General features: G+C 39.7%; 1 protein-coding gene across 4 annotated transcripts in view; it reads left to right on the plus strand.

Annotated features, from left to right (window-relative positions):
* Gcfc2 (GC-rich sequence DNA-binding factor 2) overlaps positions 1-23,753 on the plus strand; it is a 54,546-nt gene extending 30,793 nt beyond the window's left edge. For 2 of the 4 annotated variants that reach the window (XM_004660585.2, XM_045153409.1), the window contains 6 exons: positions 553-674; positions 2,789-2,865; positions 6,211-6,277; positions 8,276-8,422; positions 13,279-13,403; positions 23,422-23,753. In XM_004660585.2, coding sequence (XP_004660642.1) covers positions 553-674; positions 2,789-2,865; positions 6,211-6,277; positions 8,276-8,422; positions 13,279-13,403; positions 23,422-23,542 — 659 coding nt within the window. In that variant the 3' untranslated portion in view covers positions 23,543-23,753. Of the gene's footprint in view, positions 1-552; positions 675-2,788; positions 2,866-6,210; positions 6,278-8,275; positions 8,427-13,278; positions 13,404-23,421 lie in introns of those variants that run through there. The other 2 variants (XM_045153408.1, XR_006637793.1) reach the window with 2 other exon arrangements.
* Positions 23,754-25,751: the final 1,998 nt, after the last annotated feature.

The raw sequence follows: 25,751 nt of genomic DNA on the forward strand, positions 1-25,751 counted from the left end.
TACAGTAAGTGCACAAGTATCATGTGACGAGGACTATGGCTACCGCGGCTGCTTGGGGGACTTGGGGGACTGGTGGGCTATCTGTGAGCAAGGAAATTAGCGATTCCCTTTTTTCCCCTCTGCGCCCTCCCACTGGTGATCTATTAGAGATTGCTCTCCCCTAAAAGACCCAGTGAACCTTTAACGCCTTGCCTTTCTTTCCTGGGGAGGTGTGGTGCAGTTAGGTGGTCACCATCTTGGTAACCAGTTTTCTATAGTGGTGAGTTCTGTCTTGCTAAGGGATCTATTGTGGGGTAAGAGAAGAAGAGAGAATTAAGAATGGTTCTGTGGTTTGGGGCTTAGACAGCCCAAACTATAGAGCTGCCATTTCCTGAAGTGGAAAACTCCAAGGACATGGAAACTGGAGGTGTATAGAAATCTGCAATGATAATAGTTTGCTGTGGATTATAATCTGAATAAGGAGGGGAATAGGCTGTACCAAAGGCTTCACTATTAGGACATGAGAAGCAGAGTAATCTCGTAAATAGTGTACCATTTAGATGTGTTTTTCAGATTTTGTAGAATCCATTTGGGATCCTTTGTCATCCTCGCAGACAGCAAGTTTAATAACACACTGCAGAGCGGCTCTTGAAGAATGTTGCACTGCTGAAAATGAAGTTAGTAAAAACAAACAGGTAATAATTTCTGAGGACTAGGGGTGTAACCCAATGGTAAAGCACTTGCCTAGCATGCATGAAACCTTGGTTTCAGTCCCCATTGCCACAAAAAATAAATATATGAAATAAATTATATAAGCTCAGATGATATTTTTGTGGAGTTGTTTCCTAGAAAATGGATTTTTTTTCTTTACAATCCATGACTAAAATAAAATAAAATTGAGTTTTTGTTTGATATTATCAGTATTGATGTATGGCTACTGACATATGTGTTACAGATAATTGAGTAGAAAGAGAAATAAAATTTCATTTAGTTCTGTATGCTTTTTATGGAAAAATATATATTGCTCTTGTCTAAATGGAACACTGGTTTATAAAGGGTATTTGTGTCCCGTGTGGTGTCATGGATTTAAAAATAGCTATCATTTTAGTATACAATATGCCAATTTCATTTTCAAATATGGATTCTATTTAAGAATAAGTATATTTCTCTATAGATATGTTCCTAATATGTGAAAATAATTCTAGATGCCCATTCTAGTAATGTAGCAAGAACTGATACCACTAGAGGATATTTTCACTTAACTTTATTTTCATTTATCATCCTAATGAACATGCATATATCTATTTTCTCTATTTAACATTACCTCATTATATATTTACATTCATATGTTTACATTTCTGTTCATTAGGGAGATATAACATAATATCCTTAAATCGAGTTTTGGCCATTTTCCAATTATTGATATGTAAGCACAATGAATTAGCCAAAGTAAATTCACTGTCAAAGAACATAGACACACAAAGTATTCATAGCTACATTGTATAAAAGTCTTCTACAAGTCAATTTTTTTCTTTTGTCTTTTTTTTTTATAAGATACTTTTTTTTTTGGTTCATTTTTTATTTATTTTTATTTGAGAGTGACAGACACAGAGAGAAAGACAGATAGAGGGAGAGAGAGAGAATGGGCGTGCCAGGGCTTCCAGCCTCTGCAAACGAACTCCAGACGCGTGTGCCCCCTTGTGCATCTGGCTAAAGTGGGACCTGGGGAACCGAGCCTCGAACCGGGGTCCTTAGGCTTCACAGGCAAGCGCTTAACCGCTAAGCCATCTCTCCAGCCCTTCTTTTGTCTTTTTAAATAGGTTTAGGCTAAAGAGATTGCTCAGCAGTTAAAAGTCTGTTGCTTGTAAGCCTGCCAGTTTGTTTTCCTAGTATCCATGTAAAATTCGACTCACAAAGTCCCCATGTGTCAGGGGGTTGCCTACAATGGCAAGAGGCCCTGGAGTGATCATACTGTCTTTCACATACACATACTCCCAAATAAATAAATTCTTTAAAAGGTTTTAATTTTAAAAATTCAGAAATACATAAGGAGCTTATCATGATATCTTGCTAAATGGTAAATAAGAATAGGAGAAGATCCTTAACATCACGTTACTCAACAGAGAGGGAGGTGAGATTAAAATAATGAAATACGCTGTCATGCATGGTGGCACACACCTTTAATCCCAGCATTTGGGAGGCAGAGGTAGGTGGATTACTGTGAGTTCTAGGCCAGCCTCAGACTACATAGTGAATTGTAGGTCAGCCTAAGCTACAGCAAGACCTTACTTCAAAATACCAAAGTAAAAGAAAAAATAACAGTGAAATATGACTATACCTTCCTCTAATGTGGATTCTAGGTCAGCCTGGACTAGACAAGATCCTACCTTGAAAAGCCAAAATAAATAAATAAAATAAAATAAAAAACAATGAAATATGACCATACCTTTCTCTAATTGCACACATTAAGAAAATACAAGAAAAATGAGTGTTAATAGGATATAAAGAAATATGATTTCTATGTAAGTGGAACTCCACTATTTTGGAAAACAGTTTGTCATTCTGTAGCACATTATCTAGTTATCTCAGACTTGAAACCTCTGACTCTCAGTATTAGTATTTATCCAAGAAAATAAAACACAACACAAGTGACCCAAATCCAGCCTTGTGCAACTAGATTTTCTTATCCCGAGTTGAAAGTTATTTTACCAGCCAACTCTATGATTTCCACTATTAAAATTATATGTTTTGGTTAATATATTTCCAATTGTGTCTATTGCTGATACCTTCTCACATTTTTAAATAATAGGGTTTACTTAAATCCATTGTTTCAAGAATGCAGAAAGCAATAGAAGATGATGTCTTTATTCCTCTATATCCAAAAAGGTAAGCGCTCTTAGTTTTAATTCTTAAAAAAATATATTTATTTAATTGCAGGCAGTGAGAAAATGAGAATGTGCATGCTAGGGCCTCTAGCCATTGCAAACTAACTGCAGGTGCATGTACTATCTTGTGTATCTGGCTTTATGTGGGTACTAGGGAATTGAACTCCAGTCCTTAGACTTTGCAGGCAAGCACCTTAACCACTGAACCATCTCTCTAGCCCTTTATATTGTTCGAAATAGATTTTTATTGGGTTTTTTTCTGGGTTTTTTTTTTCAGACAGTGTCTCATAGTTCAGTCTGCCTTTGAACTTGCTATATAACTGAGAGTGACCTTGAGTTCTTAAGTGTCCACTTCCCAAGTGCTAGTTCATACCATATTCAACTTTGAAATAGTTATTCACATAATACAGTTTGTTGTTTGTTTTTAGATGCAAAGCAAAAGAAACCTTTCTTAGTTACGTGATATATGCTGTGTATAATAGTTCACACTTGGACGTTGTTGCAGTCCGGTTCACATTGCTGGTAGAAATCACCTAAACAAGAGCAGCTTCTGGGAAAAAGAGATTTATTTTGGCTTACAGGCTCAAGGGGAAGCTCACGATGGCAGGGGAAAACGATGGCATGAACAGAGGGTGGATATCACCCCCTGGCCAGCATAAGGTGGACCACAGCAACAGGAGGGTATGCCCAACATGGCATGGGGAAACTGGCTATAAAGCCCATAAGCCCGCCCCCAACAATACACTCCCTTCACGAGGCATTAATTCCCAAATACCCATCAGCTGGTAACCTAGCATTCAGAACACCTAAGTTTATGGGGGCCACCTGAATCAAACCACCACAGACGTGGTGTGTGTTTGTGTGTGGGGGTGGGGGGGTGGTTGTTGGGCTGTTTGTTTTGCTGTATCCTAGGAACACAAACAGGAGATGTAACATAGAGAAATAAAGAGGACAAATTCCAGAACTTAGCTCCACCATTTCTAGGTATTTGATGCATAACTGACCTCATCTGTACAAGGAGGGTAAAATCTGTGCATAGCTACCCCAAGGAACATGAAGATGATGAAGAAAGGGCTCAGAGCATTAGGGCCTTGTATAGGAAACACAGCATAATCCGAGACCATCCTTGAAGGACCAAAACCTGCAATTATGGGTTCTGTGTGCATCTTATGAAACATGGTACTCGTTTTATGGTCATGCCCTTGCTGTGAGGCGTCCATGGTAGTGATGATTATGGACTGTAGAAAGTGTAGGATGGAAGCACTCTTGTTGAAAAGAAGGAGGAGGCTTAGATTTCTGATCTGAGTCAGGGAGAGATATCTGTAGATAAAAATTATATCCTAGTAATATGGTTTATTTTGTTCTGTTTAAATAAGTAATACCTTCAGATGGTATAAAAGTATAAGTATGGTTTTCATTTTTTAAAATTTTTATTAGCATTTTCCATGATTATTATAAAATATCGCATGGTAATTCCCTCCCTCCCCCCCTACTTTCCCCTTTGAAATTCCATTCTCCATCATATTACCTCCCCATCAGTTTTCATTTTTAAAAATGAGAAGCTTAAGCTGGGCATGGTGGCATGCACCTTTAATCCCAGCACTCAGAAGGCAGAGGTAGGAGGATCATTGTGAGTTCTAGGCCAACTGGACACTACATAGTGAATTCCAGGTCAGCCTGGGCTAAAGCAAAACCTAACCTCAAAAATAATAATAGTAATAATAGAGCAGGAGAAATGGTAGCACATACTTCTAGAGTTAATTTGTAGTGGCTGGACGTCCTGGCTTGTCCATTCTCTCTTTCTGTCTGTCAAATTAAAATCAAAATAAATTACAAAAATAAATAAATAAATGAGTTTTTACTCACTGTCATCCTGACCTCTTTTCATCAGAGTTTGCCTCTTTCCCTCTATATGCATTTAATAGTAATCCCTGTTAATGATTTTATCTTTCCAGATTTTCTTCATTTAATACTTACATATGCTAATATGCTATCATCTTACCTTTCCCCCACTTCTACAGCAAATGAAGTATGTTGTTTTCTACCTTTTTCTGTTTGTTACATGGGGTAGTTAATTTTGTGTTATTGGCACAAAGCACCTAACCAAAAGCACCCAACCAAAAGCACCTTGTGTGAAGAAAGCCGGTATTTTGGTTTACAAACTCAAAGGGAAGCTCCATGGTGGTAGGGGGAAATGTGGCATGAGAAGAGGCTGATCATTATGTGTTGGCCAGTATCAGGTCGACAATAGCATCAGGAGAGTGTGTAAGCGGAAGCTGCCTACAACACCCATTATCCCACCTACAGCAACACATCTTCAGTAAAGATCTAATTCTCAAACTGCCATCAAGTGGAGATCAAGCATTCAGAGTACATGGGTTTATGGGGACACCTAATTGAAGCCACCACATCCCACCCCTGGACCAAATTCATGATCATTCATGATGTGAAATGCAATGCATTCAGTCCAACTTTAACAGTCCCCATAGTTTTTATCAATCCCAATGATGTTAAAACATCCCTATAGTCCAAGATCTCTTAACTGAGCCATAAAACCATAATGGCACAGAATTAACATTTACACTGCAAAAGATACTGGGCATAGCAAAGAAAGATTGAACTGATAGAAGGTTTAAAATAAAGAGGGCAAACGTCAAATTTTGTAGCTCCAAATTTGACAGTTTTAACCAGTGACGAGTCTCCAAATCCAATAATTCTAACTAGTGACAAGTCTATGGAGTTCCAATTCCACTCTTCCAGCTCCTCACTGTCTGGGAAACAATATATCCAGAACCAGCTTTGTGGCCATCTCACAGACCAGGCATTTCAGAAAGTTGTGGGAGGTCTTCACTGCAACCCACAGTTCAGGCAAGGAGAAGCTAGCTATAACACCTCAACATATCTCCTTCAGTAAGGATCTAATTCCCAAAGTGCCATCAGCTAGGGATCTGGCAGTAAGAACACATGGGTTTATGGAGGACAGCTAATTCAAACCACTACGCTACCTATTTCAAGTCATTTCATGTCATTGTATATTTAGTTTGCCTCATTCTTTTTAAGCTGCATCATGTAGATATCCTGTAACTGATAGGCATGTGAATGGTAAGCTCATACAAAGAGTGAGGTGAGTAATCTGGCAGGCATATTTGTAAAAGGCATGCTTGGAAATGCATTGTTGGATCTGTTGTGGATGCATTTGTGATCTTTGATAGATAGCATCAAAACATCTCCATGTTTATTAAAGCCTAGTTTGGATACTTAATTTTTTTAATGTTTTTTTAAAGTGTGATTATGAAAGAATAATAATCTTTCTCTCCCTTCCTCTCTGCCCTTTGTTTCAAATTAGTGCTGTGGAAAACAGAACATCACCACATTCAAAGTTCCAAGAAAGACAGTTCTGGGCAGCCTTAAAGGTGAGCAACACTACAAAATCAACTTTGAATACTATTTCTCATACAACATTATAGGAACAGTAAATTCTGTATGTATCACATTGTAAATATTTTAGGCTGTGCAGGCTATGTAGTATCTGTGGAGCCTCACTCTGCCACAACAGTACAAAAACAATAATAGACACTAAGTAAATGAATGTGTCAATGTTTTAGTAAGACTTGACTTTCGGACACTAAAATTTGAATATTACATAAGGTTCACATGCTAAATGTCTGGGGGTTGGGAAGATGGGTCAGTGGTTGAAGGTGCTTTTTGTCGGCCTGAATTCAATTCCCTAGCCATCATGTAAAGCTTGGCAACCATTTCTTTGTAGCAGCAAGAGACTTTGACATGACCCTTCCCCCACACACATGCAAATAAATAAATAAATGACATTTTAAAAATATTTTATTTTTATTTATTTATTTGAGATAGAAACAGGCACAGAGAGAGAATGGATATGGCAGGGCCTATAGCTGCTGCAAAGGAACTCCAGACACATGTAACAACCAGTGCATCTGGCTTACAAAGATACTGGGGAATTAAACCTGGATCCTTTGGCTTTGCAGGCAAGCACCTCAACTGCTAAGCCATATCTCTAGCCCATAAATAACATTTTTAATCTATTTTATAGAAGCATGTTTTAAACAATTTTAAAATACAAAACAGTTCTTGCCTCACATGTCCTATACAAATAGGCAATAAGCAAAATTTAATATACAGATTGGAATTGGCCAGATCCTGGACCTAAGGATTGAGCTGATGCCATTGCTGAGTCAATAGCAAAGGGGCTAATTGAAAGCTGTTTAAGGTGAAGTATTGAAAGGACTCTTAGTGTTTAACTGAGAATGTAAAGAACAGCAGAGTCATGGCGGAGTTCCTTACTTTGGCAACCTGGTGGCATATGACATTCTTTGGAGGCATGGGAAGTGCAAGAAAAGGAAAAGGCCTGGAAAGGAAATGGATATGTGTTTGGGACTCAGTAAACTGAATAGAGCTGTGCAGGTGGACCTCAAATAGAGATACAGAAGCCTACGGTCCAAGCACATTGCAAGTGACAGATTGGAGCAGAGGCTTTGGAGTCAGCTACACATAGGTAGTCTTTGGAACCATGGTCATGAGTGACACATTCTGAGGACTTGCGGGTGAAGCTTGGGGAGCCAGGGATAGAACTTGGGACAGAGAAGAGGAAGCAGAGAAAGAGGGTCTTAAGAGACACCTAAATTGAATCATGGACCTTTACATGTAACCTCAGTCACCCTTACGAATGGAGGCAAGGGTTAGTTGCCACAAGAAAGGGTTTAGGAGAAAAACTGAGGATGTCCTTGGATTTGACAATGAGAAAGGCTTATCCCTCGCAAGAGACGTTTCAGTAGTGAGTAAAGCTTCCAGGGAAGAAGCAGCACCCATGATGACATGAAGTGTGACATGTTTATGAAGCTGCATGTCACTTAGTACTCAGAATACTGGAGAGATCATGGAAAGACCACGAAATTTACAGAAACATCTGTATTTAGAGGAGAAAAAGGCAGAAACTGGTATTTATTTTATAGAATGCATTGTGGTAGCAGATTATCTGCAAACATTTGGGTTATTCCTGTGTTACATATCAAAGCAGTGAAGCCCTGTGCATTCCCTGGCTTCTCGAGGTCACGTGTTAGTCACAGTGGCACTGGCTTTGAATGAGTCCTGGCTTCCTGCAGTTCTGTTCTCAGTGCTCCCAGGCTGAGAGGACAGGTAGAAGCTGGAGACTTTGATCTGAAAATGACCCAGTGAAGCTTCTGGAGGTATATTTTTGGTGGTTACCCTAGAACAATACAGGATGAGCAAACACATGGGGGTCAGAATCAGGTATTTATTCAGAGGTATTTCCTATAAAGAGCTGACAGTCCTGGTGAGAGTTGAAGAGTGTGACTTTGTTGAGACCATTTTGGTTTCTTTGGAGAAAATACGCATAATCACTTGATACTCTCTTTCAGCTCTTCCGCAACATTCTACTTTGGAATGGACTTCTACCAGATGACACTTTGCAAGATCTGGGACTGGGGAAGCTGTTAAATCGCTACCTTATCATAGCTCTTCTCAATGCCACCCCTACACCAGACACTATTCGAAAGTGTAGCCAGGTATGCTGTGTAGGAGCCTGTTGCAGTCAGGTTCACATTACTGGCAGAAAGTCACCTGACCAAGAGCAGCTTGTGGGGGAGAAGAGGTTTATTTTGGCCTATAGGCTTGAGGGGAAGCTCCATGATGGCAGGGGAAAACGATGGCACGAGCAGAGGGTGGACGTCACCTCCTGGCCAACATCAGGTGGACAACTGCAACAGGAGAGTGTGCCAAAGACTGGCAAGGGGAAACTGGCTATAATACCCATAAGCCCACCCCCAAAAATGCACTGCCTCCAGGAGGCATTAGTACCCAAATCTCCATCTGCTGGAAATGTAGCATTCTGAATCAAACCACCACATTCTGCCCCTGGCCCCCCACAAATTGATAGCCATCCATGATGTAAAATGCAGTGCATTCAGTCCAACTTTAAAAGTCCCCATAGTTTTTATTAGTCCTAATGATGTTCAAACATCCCCATAATCCAAGTTCCCTTAACTGAGCCATAATACCAAAAAATCCCCCCCCAAATAAAACCGTAATAGCACAAAATAAACATTCTCATTACAAAATATGGCATTGGGCATAGCAAAGAAATATTCAACAAATACAAGATTTAAACAAGGCATATATCGAACTCTGTAATTCCAAGCCTACTGACTCTAGTCTGTTCGATAGTTCTAACCAGCAACAAGTCTGGTGTTTCAATTCTACCCCTCCAGCTAGGCTACTCATAGTCCTGGGAAACTTCATTCAGGGCCGGCAGCTCTCCTTAGCAGTCATCTCGTGGTCCTGGCATCTCCACCGGGTCTGCACTGCAACCCCTATTTCCATCCTCTAGGCTCCATCCGGTCTCCATGCAGACATCCAGCAAATTTGCTTCACATTGCCCTAAGCCACTTCCAAAACACAAGATTATGTTGCAAATTCAATGACCCTTTCTTGCATTTCTTTTCCTTTCTTTTTTCTTTTCTTTTCTTTCTTTTTTTTTTTTTCCTAGGTAGGGTCTCACTCTAACCCAAGCTGACCTGGAATTCACTATGGAGTCTCAGGGTGACCTAAAACTCACAGCAATCCTTCTACCTGTGCCTCCCAAGTGCTGGGATTAAAGGCATGTGCCACCATGCCCAGCTTTCCTGCATTTCTTATACTCCACAATACCAGCTGGGTTGTCAATTTGTTAATCCAGGGGGAATAAAGCAGACTTTGAAGAACAAGATACTCTTCTTCAGCATTCAGGCCCCTTTAAAAGACTGTATTCTTTCTGTTGTCCCAATACAGGTCAACTGGCCCAATCTCAATAGTTGTAATCTCTCATACAATTGTAGCTGAATGTGCAGTAGTTTGGGCCCAAACATTTCATTTCTGTGCCATTATCCCTCTGCTCACACCAGTCTATCTATGCAATGCAACCCTGCACAACTTCTCAGGACATGGGCATAACAGCAAACCTTTTACACAAACTGCTTCTAGCCCAGATCAAGCAAAGATCTTTCTCACTCTCATAAGCCATACTTCACAGTCCATAGTTCTTATTGCATTCAGGTCTTTCAACTCTGGGTAGAATAGTCCATCAAGCTGTACTTACAGCACCGCAAGTCATCTGTTAAGCCAAGGTTTCAAATCCTTCCACATTCCTCTTGAAAATCAGCTCCAAAATGCCAAAGCCACACAGTCAGGAGTCTAGCAGCAATCACACTCTTCAGTGCTAACTTTACTATTGCAGTCAGGTTCACATTGCTGGCAGAAATCACCCAACCAAGAGCAGCTTGTAGGGGAAAAAAAAAAAAAAAGTTTTATTTTGGCTTATAGGCTCAAGGGAACGCTCCATGATGGCAAGAGAAAATGATGGCATGAGCAGAGGGTGGACGTCACCTCCTGGCCAACATAAGGTGGACAACCATTAACAGGAGAGCGTGCAAAGACTGTTAAGGGGACACTGGCTATAATACCCATAAGCCCATCCCCAACAATATACTGCCTCCAGCAAGCATTAGTTCCCAAATGTCCATCAGCTGGAAACCTAACTTTCAGAACATCTAAGTATATGGGTATACCTGAGTCAAACCACCATAGAACCCTTTTTAATTTCATCACTGTAAAAAATTTAATTTATACTGGCTCATACCTGTAATCCAGGCAGTAAGGGTACTGAGGCAGGAGAATTGCTTCAATCTCATGGCCAACCTGGGATACATAGTGAGTTCCAGGCCACCCTGAACTATAGCATGACACCCTGTCTCAAAACAGCAGTAAAATTTAGCTGTTAAAACACCTATTGTGCATTATAGCATAATAATAAAAATCATGATGCTCTCCGAAGAACATACAAATCAGCTTAACAGCAGAAACCTAGAAACTGCTCCTCTGTTTTATGTTTGTTTTCAAGGTAGGGTCTTGCTTTAGCTCAGGCTGAGGAATTCACTATGTAGTCTCAGGTTGGCCTCGAACAGTGATCCTCCTACCTCTGCCTCCTGAGTTCTGGGATTAAAGGTGTGTGCCATCCTGCCTTGTAAGCTCTGTTTAAGAAGAACTGCATGGATTTGTAATATCACCAGTAAAGAGAAATACTTAATAAATTATGTCCAGGGCTGGAGAGGTGGCTTAGCAGTTAAGGTACTTGCTTACAAACCCTAAGGACCCAGGTTCAAATCCCCAAAACTCATGTAAGCCAGATGCACAGGGTGGTGCACATGTCTGAAGTGTGTTTGCATTGACTAGAGGCCCTGGTGAACCCATTCTCCCTCTTTTTCTCTAATAAATAATAAATTTAAAAAAAATTCCTTTCTCTAAAAAATAAAATAAATGACGTCCAGAGCCAGGTGTTGTAGCACATGTACTCATGTCAGGCAGGAGAGGATTATAAGTTCAAGACCAGCCTGGGCTAATTAATGAGACCCTGTCTTGATGAAAACATGGTAGACAACTAGGTGTTTATAAGAAGAATGCCATTATATACTATATGCAAATATAAATCAAAGGTGAGAGCTGGGGTATAGTTCAATTGTAGAGTGCTTGCCTAGCATACATGAAGCTCTTCTTGGTCAGTCACTGGCACCATAATCAGTCATTTTGAGTGAAGAAAAAAATAAATATAGAGAATAAAATTAAAAATATCCTAAAAAGATGACTGAGTATGGCAAAGGATGAAAACTATAATAGATTTGACAAAAATATAAAACTTAAGGGGAGATGCTTCATTGATTAAAAGCACTTGCTTATAAATCCTGCTGGCCTGAGTTCTTTTCGTAGTATGCTTGTAAAGACAGATACTCAAAGTAGCCATGTGTTTGAAGTTCATTTGTGGTATCAAGAGGTCATAGTGCACCCATACTTTCATTTCATCTCTTGTAAATAAAGATATTTTAGAATATAAAATATATACAAAATATTGTATCAACAAATAGACCAGGACTGGAGAGTTGGCTTGGTGGTTAAGACACTTGGCTGCAAAGCCTAAGGACCAAGTAAGCCAGAAGCACATGGTGGTGCTTGCATCTGGAGTTCATTTGCAGTGGCCAGAGGCCCTGCTGCACCCATTTTTCTTCCCATTTCTCTGCTTCTTTCTCTCTCTCTCCCTTTCTCAAATAAATAAATAAATAAATTTTTTTTTTCTTTTGAGGTAGGGTTTCACTCTAGTTCAGGCTGACCTGGAATTCACTGTGTAGTCTCAGGGTGTCCTCAAACTCATGGTGATCCTCCTACCTCTGCCTCCTGAGTGCTAGGATTAAAGGTGTGCATCACCACGCCCAGCCAAAATAAAATATTTTTTTAAATAGACCAAAAAGTATCTACATTAACTGATCATTGCTGAACGTGCGGAGTATGTCTAGTGGGTTCACTGTACTGTTCTTTCTCTTGATGCTTTTCTTTGAAACTTTGTGTAATAAGTTAAAAAGAAAAAGACTTGAGAAATTAAGAACACATAAGAAATCCTCCTTAAATAAAAAAAACCTTAAAATAACAATTCAAATATTCTTATTAAAAATGGCCCCCAAATGTGCAAGTCAAACCACCACAAAGAGGTATAGAAAAATAGCCTATAGACACCTAGAAAGATTAGCAGCTTTGATTTCAGAAATGCAAATTATCATAAAGATCCTTGTTTTAACAATTGTGTTAGGGAGGCTTGTTTTTGCTGTTGCTATTTTACCTAAAATTTCAGAACTGTAAGAGCCCTGTCCCTTAGAGTGTGCATGCCATTTGTTCTAGAAAACAACTTCTGGTACTGGTAGGAGGATTACCCTACTATTTCAGAGAATATTTCAGTGTGTTTGGTTCAAGCTCATCCCCTTTGACTTCTAAGAATTTATCCTAGGTCAAGCTGGGCATGGTGGACTAGAGTGAAACTCAAAAAAAAGGAAAAAATAAAGAAATTAGTAGAAGATCAAAATCATAATTAACTTTCTGTCTTTCTGTATATCTGTATATTTAAAATCACCATTTTAGTTTTGTTTATGTAGACTATATACTAGGCCACCTGGGTTTGTTGTGAAGTAATCCTGAATGTACATATTTTTAATTGTATTGACAAAATGCTTATGTTGGCAGTTGTACTATAAATTTCATTTCATACAGAGATAATGGCTTGGGAATCAAAGAGTATAGTAGAAGGAATACTGGAGTATTGTGTCTGTTTAAGCCTGTTAGCAATAAGAAATATTTTTTAAATGTTATGTTACCTTTGGCCAAGAAGGGGAAATGTTTATTGAACCATAAGTTGTAGCATGTGGAGAATTCGCAGCCAAATGAATAGTCACTGTGAGGTTATAGTGTATGGAAAATTAACACTCAACATGCATGATCACTGTGAGATTGTCTTACTAAGAGTCCTGGCTGTCACTATTGTAAACCTACCATATGTTTTGATTGACAGGTAGCAGCATCTCTACCAGAAAAATGGTTTGAAAACCCTGCTATGAAGACATCAATTCCCCAACTAGAAAATTTCATTCAGGTTTTATTGCAGTCTGCACATAAGTTATCTACATGTGAATTTAGGTAATGCACATTTTATTTTCATGTTCATAAACACTGTGTAAGAACTTTATGTCAGCAATTTTTAGGAAGATTTGTACTTTTATTATAAATAAAATCTGGGGTAGGTATCTAGCTCAGTTGATAGAGAGCTTACCTAGCATGCACAGAGTCCTAGGTTTCATCTTCAGAACTGCATGCTGGATGACAGAGGATCAGAAGTTCAAGGCCAGCCTAGGATCAAGATAAATGTACGTAATTAGATATTTTACATTTAACTTTGATACTGGAACAGCTCTTGTTTTAGTCATACCTCATATATTTTAATATTTTTAAATGCATTTTTTTTCCAGAATAAGTACTTTCAAAAAACTAGACAGAGCCAGGTGTGGTAGTGCCCGCCTTTAATCCCAGCACTTGGGAGGCAAAGGCATGAGTTTGAGGTCAGCCTGGGTTAGAGTGAGACCCTACCTTGAAAAAACTAAAAAAGAAAAACAAAAATCAAAGCTAGACAGAGGAGGTTAGAATTAAAACTGCAAATCAGAATCTGTATTAAACATTGTTTAAATGTGGGCTGTAATTACAGCTCAGTAATCGAGACCTTGCTCACATGAAAGAGGCCCCAGGTTTGATCTGAAACATTATAAACACCTTTCTTTTTAAACTTTCTTTATCATTTTTAAAGACATCACACTTTATTTTTATTTATTTATTTGGGAGCAACAAAGAGAGAGAAAGAGTCAGAGAGAGAGAGAGGGAATGGGCAAGCCAGGGCCCCCAGCCACTGCAGACGAATTCCAGATGTGTGCGCCCCCTTGTGCAGTTGGCTAACGTGGGTCCTGGGGAATCAAGCCTCAAACCAGGATCCTTAGGCTTCACAGGCAAGCACTTAACCACTAAGCCATCTCTCCAGCCCACACTTTTTTTGATTCGAGGTAGGATGTCACTCTAGCTCAGGCTGACCTAGAACTCACTCAGTAGTCCTAGGCTGGCCTCGAACTCACAGCAATGTTCCTACCTCTGACCCCTCCTGAGAGTTGGGATTAAAGGAGTGCACCGCCATGCCCTGCAAGATGTTATACTTTTTAAGCATGGATCTGTGGTAGGGACCCACTTGTGTATGTAGCAGTAGCTAAATCTCTGTTGAGAGATGGACATTCACAGCCACAGATGTTTAGAGAATCACTCGTACTGTTGTGGTTAACTTCCTCTTTAAACATGAAAATTAAATGGCTCCCACCTTGGTCTCGGCACAGTGGCCATGTGAGCTGGAAGCCACAGAGACCTGCTGAAATGGCTGATGACAAGCTGCTCTACTTTGTAAGGCCAAGAAGTGCTTAATACGGTCATTCTAAGATGTGTCATTGCTGGACATGGTGGCTCACACCTTTAATAAAAGCACTTAAAAAGCTAAGGTGGGGGCTGGAGACATGGCTTAGCGGTTAAGCGCTTGCCTGTGAAGCCTAAGGACCCCGGTTCGAGGCTCAGTTCCCCAGGTCCCACGTTAGCCAGATGCACAAAGGGGCGCACGCGTCTGGAGTTCGTTTGCAGTGGCTGGAAGCCCTGGCGCGCCCATTCTCTCTCTCTCCCTCTATCTGTCTTTCTCTCTATGTCTGTCGCTCTCAAATAAATAAATAAAAAATGAACAAAAAAAAATTAAAAAAAAAAAAAAAAAAAGCTAAGGTGGGAAGATCTCGTGAGTTCAAGACTAGCCTAGGATACAGAGTGGGTTCCAGGTCAGCCTTGGCTAGAGTGAGACCCTGCCTTAAAATAAAATGGAAAAAAAAGGCATTAGGCTTTCTGTGGGTGTGCCAATATTACAAAGTATGCATACATAAATAGAGATGGTACAGCCTACCATCCCTAGAGAAAATAAGATAATCAACAGATGTGGTAAACATGAAATTACAAGGTCACTGCTGGCAAAACAACATGTTGTGTCACTGTAAAAAGTTTTCTTTATTTCTTTTCCATTGGAGAGGGGCAGGGTCTCCTTTATCTCAGGCTGACCTCAAACTCACTATGTAGCTTTTGTAAAGAGTGGGAGTATATTGGGCTGGAGAGATGGCTTAGCAGTTAAGCACTTGCCTGTGAAGCCTAAGGACCCCCGTTGGAGGCTTGATTCCCAGGACCCATGCTAGCCAGATGCACAAAGGGGCGCACACATCTGGAGTTCATTTGCAGTGGCTGGAGGCCCTGGCACACCCATTCTCTCTCTCTCTGCCTCTTCCTCTCCCTGTCTGTCGCTCTCAAATAAATAAATAAAAATAAATAAAAAAATTAAAAAAGAAAGAGTGGGAGTATACACTGTAATAAAGTAATGATCAAGCATAGTGTGGTGAGTACACAGAGAAATAACTGCCATCTGGTGTTATGTACTGTGCATATTTGTGTGTAGTGTACTTTTATAGAACCATCAGCAAGGGTTTGATTACAGTGTGTCGCTGTGTAATGGGAGTTGTCCAGCACTTCCTCTTTGACTGAAATGTTATGCAGCATGACTGCCCGTGAAAAGTGGCAGGGAACAAACCCAGGGTTTACTGTGTACTAAATACATACTCTATCATAGACCTGTATCCCAGCCCTGAAGTACTGCTTTTTTTTTTTTTTTTTTTTTTTTTGTATTTTGAGGTAGGGTCTCACTTTAGCCCAGGCTGACCTGGAATTCACTATGTAGTCTCAGGGTGGCCTCGAACTCATGGTGATCCTATCTCTGCCTCCCGAGTGCTGAGATTAAAGGCATGTGCCACCACGCCCGGCTTACTTTTTTTTTTAGGTTAGTATTATAACATTTATTAAAACAATGCTATGGGTTAACAGAAATAGTAAAGAACCAAAGAATTAAAATGCAAGATATGTAAAATGCCAACTAAGACCCAGAAGTATCTAATGTATTCATTCATTAGCTAAATAAAAGCCCAAGAAAGACAAGACACCCAATATAATTAAAGTACTGCAAAACAAATGGAAATTTTCAGTTATCAAAATTGTGGATTTTGCATTTTGTATCCTTTTCTCAATCAAGAAAAAAATTATTTTTTGAATGTTATACATATTCAAGATAGGAAAATAATTATAAACTTGTAACAATGGCTGTAAATACATTATCTTACATGTTTCTTATAGGCAATAGGTTGGTTATGGTACATACATAGCATGGAACTACTCAGATAATAACAGAGAAAAGTACATGTCAGCTATATGGTAACATATAAGCAACACTCCCATCTACCCAAGCTAAAAAAAATTCCATAATACTGTCAGGAAAAGTCTTAAAAACTACATACTTTAATAAGAAAAAAATTCAATAAAGTGATAATACTGACAGCCAAGGCATAGAGCGATTTCAAAAGTCATGCTTTTTTTTGTTGTTGTTTTTTCATTTGATCCAAAATGTTGTCAACTAAGTTTTCAAAAGTTTGTTCAGAGCCAGCATTACTCATAAATGTCACACATTTATTGTTTCGTGTGTGTACTTTCTTCCCCATAAAAGACCTTTGACAAACATCCACAATGTCCAGATACAGCACAGCTGAGATGAAACTGGATCAAATATTGGTATTGTTTTTACTATCATATCACTGGCTTGCATTTTTTTTTAATTTTTATTAACATTTTCCATGATTATAAAATATATCCCATGGTAATTCCCTCCTTCCCCACCCCCACACTTTCCCATTTGAAATTCCATTCTCCATCATATTACCTCCCCATTACAATCATTGTACTTACATATATACAATATCAACCTATTAAGTATCCTCCTCCCTTCCTTTCTCTTCCCTTTATGTCTCCTTTTCAACTTACTGGCCTCTGCTACTAAGTATTTTCATTCTCACACAGAAGCCCAGTCATCTGTAGCTAGGATCCACATATGAGAGAGAACATGTGGCGCTTGGCTTTCTGGGCCTGGGTTACCTGACTTAGTATAATACTTTCCAGGTCCATCCATTTTTCTGCAAATTTCATAACTTCATTTTTCTTTACCGCTGAGTAGAACTCCATTGTATAAATGTACCACATCTTCATTATCCACTCATCTGTTGAGGGACATCTAGGCTGGTTCCATTTCCCAGCTATTATAAATTGAGCAGCAATAACCATGGTTGAGCATGTACTGCTAAGGAAATGAGATGAGTCCTTTGGATATATGCCTAGGAGTGCTATAGCTGGGTCATATGGTAGATCAATCTCTAGCTGCTTTAGGAACCTCCACACTGTTTTCCACAATGGCTGGACCAGATTGCATTCCCACCAGCAGTGCAGAAGGGTTCCTTTTTTTCCACATCCTCGCCAACATTTATGATCATTTGTTTTCATGATGGTGGCCAATCTGACAGGAGTGAGATGGAATCTCAATGTAGTTTTAATCTGCATTTCCCTGATGACTAGTGACGTAGAACATTTTTTTAGATGCTTATATGCCATTCGTATTTCTTCCTTTGAGAACTCTCTATTTAGCTCCATAGCCCATTTTTTGATTGGCTTGTTTGATTCCTTATTATTTAACTTTTTGAGTTCTTTGTATATCCTAGATATTAATCCTCTATCAGATATATAGCTGGCGAAGATTTTTTCCCATTCTGAAGGTTGCCTCTTTGCTTTTTTCACTGTGTCCTTTGCGGTGCAAAATCTTTGTAATTTCATTAGGTCCCAGTGGTTAATCTGTGGTTTTATTGCCTGAGCAATTGGGGTTGTATTTAGAAAGTCTTTGCCAAGACCAATATGTTGAAGGGTTTCCCCTACTTTTTCCTCTAGCAGTTTCAAAGTTTCCGGTCTGATGTTAAGGTCTTTAATCCATTTGGACTTAATTCTTGTGCAAGACGAGAGAGAAGAATCTATTTTCATCCTTCTGCAGATATTTATCCAGTTTTCAAAACACCATTTGCTGAAGAGGCTGTCTCTTCTCCAATGAGTATTTTTGGCATTTTTATCGAATATCAGGTGGCTATAGCTACTTGGGCTTACATCTGGGTCCTCTATTCTGTTCCACTGATCTACATGTCTGTTTTTGTGCCAGTACCATGCTGTTTTTGTTACTATGGCTCTGTAGTATAGATTAAAATCAGGTATGGTGATACCACCAGCCTCTTTTTTGTTGCTCAGTATTATTTTAGATATTCAAGGTTTTTTGTTATTCCAAATGAATTTTTGGATTGTTTTTTCTATTTCCATGAAGAAAGCCTTTGGAATTTTGATAGGGATTGCATTAAATGTGTAGATTGCTTTAGGTAAGATTGCCATTTTCACGATATTGATTCTTCCAAGCCAGGAACAAGGGATGTTTCTCCACTTTCTAGTGTCTTCTGCAATTTCTCGCTTGAGTGTTTTAAAGTTCTCATTGTATAGATTCTTTACTTCCTTGGTTAGGTTTATTCCAAGGTATTTTATTTTTTTTGTTGCAATTGTGAATGGGAGTGATTCTCTGATTTCATCCTCTGTGTGTTTGTTGTTAGCATATATGAAGGCTACTGATTTCTGTGTATTTATTTTGTATCCTGCTACATTGCTATAGGTTTTGATCAGCTCTAACAGCTTGCTAGTAGAGTCTTTAGGGTCCTTTATGTATAGAATCATGTCATCTGCAAATGATGATAACTTGATTTCTTCCTTTCCAATTTGTATCCCTTTTATGTGTGTCTCTTGCCTTATTGCTATGGCTAAGACTTCCAAAACTATATTAAATAGAAGTGGGGACAGTGGACACCCTTGTCTTGTTCCTGATTTTAGTGGAAAAGCTTCCAGTTTTTCCCCATTTAGTAATATGTTGGCTGTAGGCTTGTCATAAATAGCCTTTATTATATTGAGATATGTTCCTTCTATTCCCAGTCTCTGTAGGACTTTTATCATGAAGGGATGTTGGATTTTGTCAAATCCTTTCTCTGCGTGTAATGAGATGATCATGTGATTTTTGTCCTTCAACCCGTTTATGTAATGTATTACATTTATAGATTTGCGTATGTTGAACCATCCCTGCATCTCTGGGATAAAGCCTACTTGGTCAGGGTGAATGATCTTTTTGATATACTCTTGTATTCTGTTTGCCAATATTTTGTTGAGAATTTTTGCATCTATGTTCATGAGGGAGATTGGTCTGTAATTTTCTTTTTTTGTTCTATCTTTGCCTGGTTTTGGTATCAGGGTGATGCTGGCCTCATAGAAGGAGTTTGGTAGAATTCCTTCTTTTTCTATTTCCTGGAAAAGCTTAAGAAGCAATGGTGTTAACTCTTCCTTGAAAGTCTGGTAAAATTCAGCAGTGAATCCTCTGGGCCTGGGCTTTTTTTAGTTGGGAGATTATTGATAACTGCTCGGATCTCCATGGTTGTTATAGGTCTATTTAAGTGATTAATATCATTTTGATTTAATTTAGGTAGGTCATATAGATCAAGGAAATCATCCATTTCTTTCAGATTTTCATACTTTGTGGAGTATATGCTTTTATAGTATGACCCTATGATTTTTTTAATTTCTCTGGAATCTGTTGTGATGTTACCTTGTTCATCTCTGATTTTATTAATTTGTGTCTCTTCTCTCTTTCTTTTGGTCAGATTTGCTAAGGGTTTATCAATCTTGTTTATCCTTTCAAAGAACCAACTCTTTGTTTCATTAATTCTTTGGATTGTTCTTTTTGTTTCTATTTCATTAATTTCTGCCCTAATCTTTATTATTTCTTCCCGTCTACTAATTTTTGGTTTGCCTTGTTCTTCTTTTTCCAAGGCTTTAAGGCTTACTTTACTTGCGACCTTTCTAATTTCTTAATATAGGCACTTAAGGCAATAAATTTACCTCTTAGAACTGCCTTCATTGTGTCCCAGAGATTTTGGTATGTTGTGTTCTCATTATCATTTGACTCTATAAATTTTTTGATTTCCTTTTTGATTTCTTCATTGACCCACTCATCATTTAGTAGTGTATTGTTTAGTTTCCATGATTTTGTGTATGCTCTATAGCCTTTCTTGCTACTGATTTGTAGTTTAATTCCATTGTGGTCAGATAGAATGCAAGGAATTATTTCAATTTTCCTGAATTTGTTAAGATTTGCTTTGTGTCCTAATATATGGTCTATTTTAGAGAATGTTCCATGTGCTGCTGAAAAGAATGTATATTCTGCAGCCTTTGGATGAAATGTCCTGTATATATCTGTTAGGTCCATTCCTTCTATGACCTCATTTAGTCCAGATGCCTCTCTGTTTATTCTTTCCCTGGATGACCTGTCAATTGATGAGAGTGGGGTGTTAAAGTCACCCACCACCACTGTGTTTGGTGTTATCTGTGACCTTAGTTCTAGTAGTGTTTGTTTGACGAATTTGGGAGCCCCCATGTTAGGTGCATAAATGTTTAGGATTGTAATGTCCTCCTGTTGGAGTGTATCCTTAATCAATATAAAGTGACCTTCCTTATCTTTCTTGACTAACGTCGGACTAAAGTCTACCCTGTCTGATATTAGGATAGCAACCCCTGCTTGTTTTCTAGGCCCATTTGCTTGAAACACCATCTTCCAACCTTTCACCCTAAGATAATGTCTATCCTTTGTAGAAAGATGAGTTTCTTGGAGACAACAAATTGTAGGATCCTGCTTTTTAACCCAGTCTGCAAATCTATGTCTTTTCGTTGGGGCATTGAGACCGTTGATATTAAGAGATATTATTGAAAGGTGTGTATTTATGTTTGCCATTTGTGTGTGTGTGTGTGTTTCTGGTTCTACCTGTGCTCTCTTCTGTTAACTGGTATTTGAGTATAGATTGTTTTTTCTAGGTTCCTTACATGTGTGCTTTTCCTTTTGTTCAGCATGGAGGATTCTATCAAGTATTTTCTGTAGAGCTGGTTTTGTCTTCAAATACTCCTTTAACCTGCTTTTGTCATGGAATGTCTTTATTTCTCCATCTATTTGAATGGATAACTTTGCAGGATAAAGTAACCTTGGTTGACAGTTGTTATCTTTCAGAACTTGGAATATATCAGTCCAAGCCCTTCTGGCTTTAAAAGTTTGTGTTGAATAATGTGCTGTAATCCTGATGGGCTTGCTTTTGGAGGTAACTTGATTTTTCTCTCTAACTGCTTTCAATATTTTTTCTTTGGTGTGTGTGTTTGGAAGTTTGATTATAATATGGCGAGGAGAGGTTCTTTCTGGGTTTTGTCTGGCTGGGGTTCTAAAGGCTTCCTGTATCTGTATTTGCACCTCTTTCCCAATTTGGAGGAAATTTTCCTCTATGATTTTGTTGAAGATGCCTACTATGCCTCTGGAGTGGAGTTCTTCTCCTTCTACTATGCCCTGAATTCTTATATTGGATCTTTTCATAGTGTCCCGAATATCTTGAAATTCCCACTCATACTTTTCTATAAGTTTGTCTTTCTCTTTGTTGGACTGCATTAGGTCTGCCACCTGGTCTTCTAGCTTAGATATTCTGTCCTCTCCCTCATCCATCCTACTGGTGAGATTTTCTACAGAGTTTTTTATTTCATTAACTGTGTTCTTCATTGCTAGTAATTCTGACTGGTTTTTCTTTATTATTTCTATTTCCCTGTTTATGTCTTGTATTGCCTTCTTTATTTCATTAAATTGGTGTCCTGCCTCTTCTTTGATTCCTTTGATTTCCTCTTTGATTTCTTCTTTGATTGTTTTCATGTGTTCTTTGACCTCTTTGAACATATTTATAATTATTCTTTTGAACTCTTTCTCAGGCATTTCCTCTAACTCTTTCTCACTGGAGGACATTTCTGATGCATTAATACTTTTAGGTGGATTTATATCGTCTTGCTTTTTAGTGTTTCTTGTGTTATAATGTATATATTTTTGCATCTTGGATTAAGTTAATGCTTGGATTTTCTAGCTAGCTGTGTATTCTTAGCTGTATCAATTGATTTGATGTAATATATTTTCAGGGTAGGACCTTAAGGTGTTAGGTGTGGCTCTTAAGACTCCCAGAGTATCTACAAAGATGTTCTTAGGGGTTGAGTTTCCCTGCTATAGGAGTATTCAAGCAGGCTGAGTGGAATAAAATACAGGTAGATTCTAAAATTTAACTAAACACTGTACACATTCAATCAAAAACAGCCCCGAGTATGTATGCAAGAGTAGTTATTATAATGACCAGATCCTCTATCGACAAAGAGGTTTAGATTTCTGGTCTGTTGAGGGATCCAAGTCAGCTTGTGACCAAGTGAGACCCTTCCCTGGTGCAATCCCAGTTACCTTGGATGATTTTGGTCTCAGTCAAGTTGCTGCCTGGGTCGTCGGGCTGCTGTTCTGATTTCTGGAGCTGGGCATTTGCTTTTCCTACGGGGCAAACCGAGCCGCTGCTGCTGCCTCTGCTGCTGTCGTAGCTGCCACCACCGGAGCCACCACCACTGCTGAAGCTGCCTCTGCCGTGTCCACCACCGCTGCTCCCCCTGAAGCCGCTGCTGCGGGATCTGCCGCCGCTGCCGCTCCTGGGTCCGCTGCTGCTGGGGCTGCTGTTACCGGTGCCGGAGCCGCTGATGTTGCTGCCGAACTCTGCTCCTGCTTGGGTCCCGCTGTCAGCCCAAGTTGGCTCCGCCCGGTCCCGGGCCGCTGCTGTGTTCGCTGGAGCTGGGTTCAGGCAGTGGGGGAGGGGAGGCAGCCGCGGCTGCTCTGGTTGTCTTGCTGCTCCACGTGTTCTTCTACCTCGCTGTCTTCTCCTCCGCTGCTCGCTGCTGCTCTCCCTTCACGTTTCCCGAGTTGCGGAGAGCGAGGTGTGAGGGGAAGCGCCCGCACCTGGCTTTTCCTGTGGCTCGAGCCGAAAGTCTGGCGGCTTTCTGCTGCGCCGCAGCCGAGCTGCTGGAGCCGCTTTTCCCGCCTGTGCAGGCTCTGGATGCTCTATAACTCTTCTACTTCTCCGCTGCCGCCTCAATTTCCCATACACCTCACTTTTTAGTAAAAGTGTGTATTTTGCTGAGTTTTTTTGGTCTTTTTCCCCCCTAGGCTGCTTTGGCGTGGTACCTACGCCGCCATCTTAACCGGAAGTCCTGGCTTGCATTTTTAATAGCAATAATAATAACGAATATTTTTGGTTTTGCTTTTCAGGAATGAAGTCAGTGAAATCATTCTTATTCTGGTGAAAATAAAAGCTATGAATCAAGCAGAATCCATCATAGATGAGCATCACCTGGAGCATCTTAGCTCCCTAATTAAAGAAGCTGAGTAAACCTTAGAGGAAGTACTGAGCAAGAAACAGCATTCAGCTCCTTTGCATGAAGACCAGCTGGTGCCTCTGTTTCCTCTGGTGGAGGCAGAATTGCAGAAGAGCAGGAGCTGTCCTTGGTCCCTCTACACTTGATCTTTTGGTACTATGAAAGGCTATTTGCTAGTGTTGTGGGGTCTATAGGAATTAAATGCACAGCAGCAGTAAGAGTTCATCATGTTTCTCTGCTTCTCTCTACCTCTTTGCCAGACTGATAGCAAGTTGTAAGAGGACTGATAGCAAGTTGTAAGAGGGCTGGAGGGATTACTTATCAGTTAGGGCATTTGCCTGAGAAGCCGAAGGACCCAGGTTGGATTCCCCAGGACCCACGTGTTAGCCAGGTGCACAAGGTGGCACATGCATCTGGAGTTTGTTTGCAGTGGCTGGAGGCTCTGGCATGCTCCCTCTCGCTTGCGTGCGCGCTCTCTCTCACTCTCTCTCTCCTCCCTCCTTAGTCCCCCTCCCCTCTTTCTCTGTCAAACAAATAAAAATAAAATAAATAAAAAATATTTAAAAAAACAAAAGCGCCGGGTGTGGTGGTACACACCTTTAATCCTAGCACTGGGGAGGCAGAGGTAGGAGGATCACCATGAGTTTGAGGTCACCCTGAGACTACATAGTGAATTCCAGGTCAGCCTGGGCTAGAATGAGACCCTACCTCGGAAAAAAAAAAGACATTGGAAAAATCTGGTATGTCAGTGTTTTGGCTTAGGTAAGCATGCTAAAGTCTCTTGTCCAAAGCCACAAAACTATCTTGAGGCTCAGCTTAGTTTTAACTGCCACTGTCCACTGTTTACAAATAAGTTAAGAGGAAATCTAAATTAGAATTAACGGCTAGTTAATTATTAAATGATTAAGGTAAGATAAGAAATTCTTCAGAACTATACTTATTGTGCCAACACAGATAATCTCACCAGCAACAAGACTCACCAGTTTTTCACTCCTTTCAAGTTTGATAAGTGAAAACAGTGTAATATTGGCTTTGGTTATTTGTATTTTTTAAAAATACCCACTTTTCTTTATAAGAGTTTTATATTTTAAAATATTTTTATTGATTTGTAATCTGAGCGAAAAAGAGAGAATGGGCCCAGCAGGGCCTCTTGCTACTGCAAAGGAGCTCCATATGCATGCATCACTTTGTGCATCTAGCTTTGTGTAGGTACTAAAGAATGGAACCTACAGCAGGCTTTTCAAGCAAGTACCTTTAACCACTGAGCCATCTTCTCAGCCCCTGAAAGTATTGATCTTCCACCTGGCCTCTGTGGCAATTAGATTGTCACATGTTTTCAGATGTTTGGGGATATGGTAAGTTATGACTTGTTAGCAAGTTACGCTCTTGTGTATCATGTCATTAGTGACAGGATTAAAACAGGGCCCTGTGGGACTGAGGAGGTGCCTCAGGAATTAAAGATGCTTGCTTGTAAGCCTGCCAGCACAAGTTCAATTCCTGAGCATCTACATAAAAGCTGGATGTAAAATGGTGCATGCATCTGTGAGCCCACCCGGATGGTAGCAATGGAGCTGGAGCTTCCAGAAGTTCATGGCCATTTAGACTGGTACAGAGTGGCAGCAACAAGGGAGACCCTATATCAAGCGAGGCAGCAGGAGAAGACAAGCACTCAAGGTTCTCATATCTTTGCACACATAACACCATACTTACATACATATCCACACACCAGTTTAGTATTTTTTTTAAAGGACACTGGTATTTCAGATAACTCAGAATATGGTAGAATATTTGATTGTGTAGTCTTTATTTTACTTCCACTTTCAGAGTTACATATAGCTTATTTTAACAGTTGGGTATGAAACATCTTTTTTGCAATGAAGGCTTGTGATTCACTAGCATGAAGATTCCCCCCCCCCCCCAAAGTAGGGTCTCACTCTAGCCCAGGCTGACCTGGAATTCACTATGTAGTCTCAGGCTGGCCTTGAATTCCCGGCAATCCTCCTACCTCTGCCTCCCAAGTGCTGGGATTAAAGATGTGCACCACCACACCCAGCCTTAGCATGAAGATTTTAAGTTTATACTAGTTGCACAAACTAAACCAGAATAGAAGCACTTCTAGAAAATTCTGAACACTGCTTAAAAGCATTTAACATTCCTACATAGCCATCATCTTCCATAGTTTTAATGTTACCCTTTCAGACATTTTGTTTATCCAAAGTATAC

This window comes from Jaculus jaculus, chromosome 6 (genome assembly GCF_020740685.1).
Source record: "Jaculus jaculus isolate mJacJac1 chromosome 6, mJacJac1.mat.Y.cur, whole genome shotgun sequence".
NCBI classification, from domain to species: domain Eukaryota; kingdom Metazoa; phylum Chordata; class Mammalia; order Rodentia; family Dipodidae; genus Jaculus; species Jaculus jaculus.